The sequence below is a fragment of the Haliotis cracherodii genome, unplaced genomic scaffold, assembly GCF_022045235.1.
Source record: "Haliotis cracherodii isolate W230 unplaced genomic scaffold, xgHalCrac1.p SCAF_11, whole genome shotgun sequence".
NCBI lineage: Eukaryota > Metazoa > Mollusca > Gastropoda > Lepetellida > Haliotidae > Haliotis > Haliotis cracherodii.
The window spans coordinates 21,612,767-21,622,797 of NW_027266266.1; the positions used below are offsets into that span (position 1 = coordinate 21,612,767).

Consider the following 10,031-nt stretch of genomic DNA (forward strand, 5'->3'; position numbering starts at 1 on the left):
TGAGTGGGCCAGCGGCCCATAGTACAATTCGGTTCACCAGACATGTATAAAAATACAACTGTGTACACCTAAATACACAACAGCAAGGCATTCATAGATAAAGAATATTACTTCTGCAAAAATGAATTCCTTAACTTAAAAGCGTGGTAAATATAACAAGCCAGACTTCTAATTGTTGACTGATGCAGAGACGACATAAGTATGTAAAATTGTTCTATTGATGGATTTACATAATATTTTTGAGGAATATATGTCACTCGGAGAGCATAATATTTTTCACAAACCAATACGAAATGGTATTCAGACTCAACATAGCCTGTTTTACAAACCATACATAACCTTCGCTGTCTTGGGATACCAAAATATCTCCCGGTTTCTATGTGGAGCGAGTGGGAGCTAGCTCTAAAACGTGCCAGTGCAACGCGAAACTTATTGATTGTAATAGCCGATAAATAAAATTCCCTGCTAAACCTAAATTTATAACAAAGATATGATGAATACTTGGGGCTATTGGTCAAAGCAAAATGCCAATCTTGTTCATAAGAGCATTTTAATCTTTGTATGAACTCATCAATAAATGAAATAGAAATAACAAGATGCTGATTTTCCCATACGTAGCCAAAGCCATAGGCGTACAAAAGTAATTTAACTCTAGAGGCCCAATTAGTCTTACCTGCTATGGCCTGCTGCACAAGCATATTGTAACTTTTTCGTGGATAACGCGAATCGGGCATCTTTAAAATCTTACACCAATAATTCAAGCATCTTTTGAAAGCATAGATATACAAAGGGTATCTCCCACACTCTCCACGCACAACATGATTGGAAGTTGCTGACTTAACTCCTAAAATACGTTTACAAGCAAGTGTATGAACAACTTCAATCTCCTCGCAAAACGATAAAGATAAACCCCAAACTTCTGCACCGTAAAGAAGTACTGGCACAACTTTAGCATCAAAAATTTTAAAGAAAATATTCATAGGAGTAGGTTTAATTAGCTGTAGGGACTTCAAAAGCTTAAACAAAACCTTTTTAGCTTGATTAACAACATTAGATATATGTGCACTCCAAGATAGATTTCGAAAAAATAATACACCAAGGTATTTATATGTAGTTACACATTCCAACAATTTTCCATCGTAAACCCATTTTTCATATTTTGAAAGAACACTCCCATTTTTAAAAACTACTACTTTAGTTTTATCAATATTGACTGTTAATGAATAATCTTTACAATAACATTCTAACACATTGATTCTTTTCTGGAGACCATAAACAGTATCTGCTATGAGAATGACATCATCTGCGAAAAGTAATAAAAACAATTGAACTACATCTGGATGAAATTGGATACCATGTGCGCAACTGGATTCAATATCTATGGCAAGATCATTTATGAACAAGGCAAACAAAATGGGACTAAGGACACATCCTTGACGAACTCCCTTACTGCAGCTAAACATATCAGAAAATGAGTTATTGTATTTGACCAATGCCAAAACTTGTTTATAAATTGACTGTATACAACAGAACATTTTCGGAGAAATACCATTTTTGTATAGTACCATACGCAATTTGGATCTATCTATGGAATCAAAGGCTTTGGCAAAATCAACAAACAAGGCATAAATCACACCTCGTTTCTTAGCCAAATATTTCTCTATTACTGAATATAAAACAAAAATATTATCAGTTGTGAAATATCCACTCCTAAAACCAGCCTGAGACTCTACTAGTCTATCATAGGATTCCGACCAAAACTGGAGTCTTCTGTTTAAAATAGAAATATAAAGTTTACTGAATACACTTAAGATAGTGATACCCCTATAATTAGTGGGAGAATTGGCATCGCCTTTCTTATATATAGGAACAATGTGGCCAACAGCCCAAGATGAGGGAAAATATGCAGAATCAAATATAGCATTAAAGAAGAATGTCAAAAAAGGAACCAGAACATCAGGAGAAGACTTAAACATTTCTGCTATCAGTCCATCATCTCCCGCAGTTTTATTATTTTTCAATCCTGTAATCGCATCAAGCACTTCATCCTGTGAAATAGGGGAATCAAGAATACTCTGAGTTGTTTCGTCAAAATTAACATCGTCAAAAACTAAATTCTCCTCAACCTCTGAAGAAGAGTATTCACCAAATAAGTTCTTAAAGTGCTGATACCAATCTCCTAGTTCTATATTAGGAGAGCGTCTCCTTCCCTCACCAGAGAGTAGCTTCAATTGTGACCAAAATATTTTGCTGTTGTGTATGCCTGTCACCATATTACTAAGAATTTTATCTTGGTAGGCTTTTCTTTTGTTATGGAGTATATTTGTATATTTATTTCTTGCATGTAGATAGTTTGAAAGTGCCAAATGATCCCCAAGTAGTCTATAAACTTTAAGCAGTCTTTGCTTTTCAAATCTAAGAAATTCACACTCTTTATCAAACCAAGGTTGCTTATCGACTAACCAAGCAGATGGGCAAAACTTACGCATACATTCTGCTGCATTACCTAATAAATCTGAGAATAAAGTTACAGCATCATCAAATTTTCCAGATAAAATATGTTCATTACACTGATCAAACACTGAAGCTGACTTGTCAGAAAGTAATACATCTCTAAATGTTGACACTTTATCTTCATTCCACACATAACGGGAGTTGTCACGCACATCTCGTGCATTACATACGCTAGCACCCACAGAAGCCATATCACGTGACACAAATGAACACGCAACAGGCAGATGATCTGAATCTGACCTAGATAGGACATCGAAGCGGTCACATGATGTAAACAAGTCAGGGCCTGTTATGATATAATCAACAACACTCTGTCCAATATGACTTATAAATGTAAAGTCAACGAACCTGACCACCCGATCCCGTTAGTCGCCTTTTATGACAAGCATAGTCGCTTTTTACGGCAAGTATGGGTTGTTGAAGACCTATTCTACCCCGGAATCTTCACGGGTAGTATCCACCTTTAAGTTGCAAAAGTAAGCTTTCAGTGATTCTTGACGCAAGAAAGATGTAAATAGATATGTGTTTGTTTGGTGACTTCAGTATAATCTTTAGCTGTGAAACGGTTGATGATAGTAACTCCTTGGGAGAGCAGCTCTGTCACAATGTCAGTGTCAATGTCTGAAAGACGTTGTCCGATATCACGGACAGTGCTTTAATACTATTCATGTCCTGTGAGGAGAAATATCAACAGTAACATAAGCTAGTGATTTGGATGAAAGGAGAATCTTAGACTGAATATGTTTTCTGCATTCGATCCGTAGAGAATCAGACCGTAGCCTGGTAACTGCCTGTACTTCTCCGACTGAACCTTCAATGGTCTTTGCTATGGCAAACGGATTCAGTTTAAGAGGAGCACCACCAGAGCAGACACAGCAAGATGTCGAGACCAATTATCATGATTGATAAGAGGTGCAGAAGGATCCCCATCATCAGAGGAGAACGAATCATCAGATTCGTGTGAACGTTTTTTGAGTCAATTTATGACCAAGACAGTTCTTTTCTAAAGTGGAACAAAATATTTTCACAATATTATATTCAATGTAATTAAAGTGCATAGGGCACCGCGGGAAGGGGGTTGGGGATGGTAGACAAACCATAGATAATAATGATGAGGTCAAATTTGGGATTCGGACCCATAATCATAGGATTCAGACAATAACTAAGGGACGCAGAATTGCTAGGAGTCGTGGTTAATTGCGTGTCATCATGATCCGACGAAGTGGGGTTATGCTCATGATATCAATCACTGGTCTGTCTGGTCCAGGCTTGAATATTTACAGGCCTGATAACCTGGGTATTGCTGAGTGCGGGGTAAACAATTAACAAACAAAGAAAACAATAGATTCAAACGGACAATTCTCCGTTCCCGTGAATCATTAATACGAAAACCTTTTAATCCGTACGACTTGACTCCGAACATACGGCCCGCCTCCGTGATCTAGTGGTAGAGCGTCCGCCCGGAGAGCGGAAGGTCCGGAGTTTGATCCCTGGCCGCGTCATACCAAAAGACGTTAAAAGATGGTACTTGTTGTTACCCTGTCTGGCGCTCGGCATTAAGGGGCTAAAACAAGGACTGGTCGGCTCGAAATCAGTATACTGTGTCTGACTGGGGATTTCATGTCAAACTGCGGCATGGTATCTCAGTGTGCTAGCACTATAAATCGGCATCAGTCCGGACTAGTAAAAGCAGCCACACAAACACACACACACACACGTGCATGCACGCTATATAAGTGCAATAATCTTGGACGCGACGTTTAACCCCATTACATCTCACCTCACCTCACCTCACCTCACCTTACCTCACCGGAACATACCGACTGGAATTCACTATACATGTAAACTGCCGGACAAAAGAAAGTATACACCCATGTTGTTTTGATGATGTAAGAATGAAACAAACAAGAAATGGTTATTCGATTATGGTGTATTTGATACGGGTATCATAGCCGATATTACATGCATGATAGCAATGAGATTCCCACAACCGCCGACTGTTTTCCGCCAAGTAATGTTTGTAATTCTTCGGTCAAATCCGAGTTCAAAGTGTAACTTCTTTTGGCCCGGCAGTTTATTTAAAAACAATCAAACCAGAAAATATTTGCTTGATCTTCACAACTGTTTCAATAAATGTTTTCGATCGTGTGACAGATTTATTTCTTCAAGATTAAATGTTAATACTGTTAATTACTCTCACCCACGTGGTGATTAGTCCCATTAAAACCATCAATATGTGACTCAGATGTCTCTCTGCCCTGAATCAACCAACTGTAACATTGTCATATATAGTGTTCTGGGCTGTCCTTTGTTCATATCTAGATAGCCTGACCGCAAGGTGACTGGTCCGTGCAGGTAAGAATATAGATATACATATCGGTTTCATTACATCCATTTCAGAGTTCCCAGTGGAGATCTGTCTTAGAATTGGTCTTCAGCAACACATGCTTGTCGTAAGGGGCGACTGACGGGATCCGGTAGTCAAACTCGCTGATTTGGTTGATGCGTGTCTTTGTATCCCAAATGGGTAGATCGATGCTCATGATATCAGTCACTGTTTTGTCTGGTCCAGACTCGATTATTTACAGACCGCCGTCATATAGCTGGAATACTGCTACTCTACTAGAAGAGAAGCGATACCATTTATTCATACCATATATTTATTTATACATAAAACTGAGATAGATGATGATGACAATTATATACCTACAAACATCAATATGGATGGAAATAAATTAACATTTGTGAATATTTATGGAGAAACCTCTGATAATTCTATTTTCTATAAAGCGTTATTTGGTAATATTGACAACGTCGATAATAAGTTTCATATGGCCCGAGAAATGGAGTTTAATTTTGAACCCTTTACTGGATCTTGAAAACTACAATAATATCAAAAACGCAAAGGCAAGAAAACCCACTTTTAGAAAATGGAATAGAGAATCTTACGAATTAGTTGATGTATGGAGAGATATGAACATAGAAACCAACCAAAAAAGTGGAAAAAAAGAAAATAATTTCAACTTTAAACTAAATATTGGAGGCTGCTCGTTTCGGGAAACGTTAATAATGAAATTAAGAGTAAAATCAATCCTTGTTCATCCTACATAAAAAAGCCCAATCAAAATACATGCAAAGAGTTAGATAATAAGATAATAACACTAAGGATATAGAATGTAATATTAGATATGATTTCCAAAAACAGCAAGGTAAAAATTGTAGAACTTTCAAAATATAAACCTGAATGGAGCAAATTAAGAAAAAAAAAATCAGAGGAATTCAAGGTGAGGTGAGGTGAAATTCGGTTTAACGTCGCGTCCAAGATTATTGCACTTATATAGCGACGTGCATGCACGAGTATGTGTGTACTGTACTGCTTGTACCAGTCCGGACTGATGCCGATTTAGAGTGCTAGCTCACTGAGATACCATGCCGCAGTTTAACAAAAATACCCCACTCAGACACAGTATACTGACTCCGAGCCGACCAGTCCTTGTTTTAGCCCCTTAATGCCGAGCGCCAGACAGGGTAACAACAAGTACCATCTTTTAACGTCTTTTGGTATGACGCGGCCGGGGATCGAACCCCGGACCTTCCGCTCTCCGGGCGGCCGCTCCACCACTAGACTACGGGTATATTGAAGGGGTATCTATAAAGTCGAAAAGGTTATATCAAATAAAAAAAGAATTATATGATTAAGCATAAGACAATGGGTCACATTGATCTATTAGTTTGGTACACATAGAGACTTAATGATACAACTTGAACTATACCCACACACCGATACAATGTTGATATCCATGAACAACCGTTTTGTTGCTGATAATGTTTTCAAATACTAGTCTGAGACTAGTCAGGTCCATTTTGTATTTTGGTTAAGTGGTATCCGGCAGGTGCAGAAATACTTTGATATGCTGTAAAGCAGAATAATTATGTTGAATATAACTGTTGACTATGTGCTGTACAAAGTCATCCTCAAGTATGCGACCGCCTCCATGGTCTTGTGGTAGAGCGTCCGCACGGAGAGCGAGAGGTTCGGAGTTCGATCCCCGGCCGCGTCATATGAAAAGTACTTGTTGTTACCCTGTCTGGCGCTTGGCATTAAGGGACTAAAACAAGGACTGGTCGGCTCGGAGTCAGTATACTGTGTCTGAGTGGGGTATTCATGTTAAACTGCGGCATGGTATCTAAGTGAGCTAGCACTATAAATCGACATCAGTCCGGACCAGTCGCTATATAAGTGCAAAAATCTTGGACGCGACGTTAAACCCAATTTCACCTTACCTCACCTCAAGTATGCATTGTTACTCACCAAAAACCTCCTTGTTGATAGAAAAATGTACATTTTGAATATGTTGAAAGGACTTTGCATTCACATGGAAACAAATGAAACATTATTTAAAAAGAGATTAAATACGACCACAAACTTTGAGACTGAATTTACTTTATTCATAGAAATTCATTTCAATTCGAAGAGAATTATATTTACGTTTTAGTTCTATAGTGGTTTAGCATCAGAAGAAAATGTGTTTCTTTCTTTATTTGTATTGGTCAAATGACATTTTGGCAATGAAAAACGAATTAAGCGTTCATCATTTTACAAAGCATCTATATATATCTATATAGTGATATTTAGTTCATTTGGTTGAATTAATTGGATTTATATCACGGCGTGGCTGCATTGTGTGGATGGGTGTCATTGTGAATGTGAGATTGTGTGGATGGGCGTCATTGTTAATGTGAGGTTGTGTGGATGGGTGTCATTGTGAATGTGAGGTTGTGTGGATGGGCGTCATTGTGAATGTGTGGTTGTGTGGATGGGTGTCATTGTGAATGTGAGGTTGTGTGGATGGGCGTCATTGTTAATGTGTGGTTGTGTGGATGGGCGCCATTGTGAATGTGAGATTGTGTGGATGGGCGTCATTGTTAATGTGTGGTTGTGTGGATGGGTGTCATTGTGAATGTGAGGTTGTGTGGATGGGCGTCATTGTGAATGTGTGGTTGTGTGGATGGGTGTCATTGTAAATGTGAGGTTGTGGGGATGAGCGTCATTGTGAATGTGAGATTGTGTGGATGGGTGTCATTGTGAATGTGTGGTTGTGTGGATGGGTGTCATTGTGAATGTGTGGTTGTGTGGATGGGCGTCATTGTGAATGTGTGGTTGTGAGGATGAGCGTCATTGTGAATGTGAGGTTGTGAGGATGGGTGTCATTGTTAATTTGAGGTTGTGTGGATGGGTGTCATTGTGAATGTGTGGTTGTGTGGATGGCCGTCGTTGAGAATGTGTGGTTGTGTGGATGGGTGTCATTGTGAATGTGAGATTGTGTGGATGGGCGTCATTGTGAATATGAGGTTGTGTGGATGGGCGTCATTGTGAATGAGAGGTTGTGAGGACGGGCGTAATTGTTAATTTGAGGTTGTGTGGATGGGCGTCATTGTTAATTTGAAGTTGTGTGGATGGGCGTCATTGTAAATGTGAGGTTGTGGGGATGAGCGTCATTGTGAATGTGAGGTTGTGAGGATGGGTGTCATTGTTAATTTGAGGTTGTGTGGATGGGTGTCATTGTGAATGTGTGGTTGTGTGGATGGGCGTCGTTGAGAATGTGTGGTTGTGTGGATGGGCGTCATTGTGAATGTGAGGTTGTGTGGATGGGCGTCATTGTGAATATGAGGTTGTGTGGATGGGCGTCATTGTGAATGAGAGGTTGTGAGGACGGGCGTCATTGTTAATTTGAGGTTGTGTGGATGGGCGTCATTGTTAATTTGAGGTTGTGTGGATGGGCGTCATTGTTAATTTGAAGTTGTGTGGATGGGCGTCATTGTGAATGTGACGTTGTGTGGATGGGCGTCATTGTGAATGTGAGGTTGTGTGGATGGGCGTCATTGTTAATTTGAAGTTGTGTGGATGGGCGTCATTGTGAATGTGAGGTTGTGAGGATGGGCGTCATTGTGAATGTGACGTTGTGTGGATGGGCGTCATTGTTAATTTGAGGTTGTGTGGATGGGTGTCAATGTGAATGTGCGGTTGTTTGGATGGGAGTCATTGTGAATGTGACGTTGAGTGGATGGGCGTCATTGTGAATGTGAGGTTGTGTGGATGGGCGTCATTGTGAATGTGAGGTTGTGTGGATGGGCGTCATTATTAATGTGTGGTTGTGAGGATGGGCGTCATTGTGAATGTGAGGTTGTGAAGATGGGTGTCATTGTGAATGTGAGGTTGTGTGGATGGGTGTCATTGTGAATGTGAGATTGTGTGGATGGGCGTCATTGTTAATTTGAGGTTGTGAGGATGGGCGTCATTGTGAATGTGTGGTTGTGTGGATGGGCGTCATTGTGAATGTGAGGTTGTGTGGATGGGTGTCATTGTGAATGTGAGGTTGTGTGGATGGGTGTCATTGTGAATGTGAGATTGTGTGGATGGGCGTCGTGAATGTGAGGTTGTGAGGATGGGCGTCATTGTGAATGTGAGGTTGTGTGGATGAGCGTCATTGTGAATGTGAGGTTGTGTGGATGGGTGTCATTGTGAATGTGAGGTTGTGAGGATGGGCGTCATTGTGAATGTGAGATTGTGTGGATGGGCGTCATTGTGAATGTGAGGTTGTGTGGATGGGCGTCATTGTGAATGTGAGGTTGTGTGGATGGGCGTCATTGTGAATGTGAGATTGTGTGGATGGGCGTCATTGTGAATGTGAGGTTGTGAGGATGGGCGTCATTGTGAATGTGAGGTTGTGTGGATGGGCGTCATTGTGAATGTGAGGTTGTTTGGATGGGCGTCATTGTGAATGTGAGGTTGTGTGGATGGGCGTCATTGTGAATGTGAGATTGTGTGGATGGGCGTCATTGTGAATGTGAGATTGTGTGGATGGGCGTCATTGTGAATGTGAGATTGTGTGGATGGACGTCATTGTGAATGTGAGGTTGTGTGTATGGGCGTCATTGTGAATGTGAGATTGTGTGGATGGGCGTCATTGTTAATGTGAGGTTGTGTGGATGGGCGTCATTGTGAATGTGAGATTGTGTGGATGGGCGTCATTGTGAATGTGAGGTTGTGTGGATGGGCGTCATTGTGAATGTGCGGTTGAGTGGATGGGCGTCATTGTGAATGTGAGGTTGTGTGGATGGGCGTCATTGTGAATATGAGGTTGTGTGGATGGGCGTCATTGTGAATGTCTGGTTGTGTGGATAGGCGTCATTGTGAATGTGAGGTTGTGTGGATGGGCGTCATTGTGAATGTGTGGTTGTGTGGATGGGCGTCATTGTGAATGTGAGATTGTGTGGATGGGCGTCATTGTGAATGTGAAGTTGTGTGGATGGGCGTCATTGTGAATGTGAGGTTGTGTGGATGGGCGTCATTGTGAATGTGAGGTTGTGGATGGGTGTCATTGTGAATGTGAGATTATGTGGATGGGCGTCACTGTGAATGTGAGGTTGTGTGGATGGGTGTTCTTGTGAATGTGAGGTTGTGAGGGTGGGTGTCATTGTGAATTTGTGGTTGTTAGAATGTGAGTTTGTAAAGA

The 10,031-nt window shown here is 40.6% G+C and overlaps 1 protein-coding gene across 1 annotated transcript; it reads right to left on the reverse strand.

The window, feature by feature from the left end:
* Positions 1-22: 22 nt before the first annotated feature.
* On the reverse strand, positions 23-1,676 carry LOC139455569 (uncharacterized). The gene has a single exon (XM_071237119.1). It carries the CDS (start codon positions 1,566-1,568, stop codon positions 108-110), a length of 1,461 nt encoding a protein of 486 aa, XP_071093220.1. The 5' UTR covers positions 1,569-1,676; the 3' UTR covers positions 23-107.
* Positions 1,677-10,031: the final 8,355 nt, after the last annotated feature.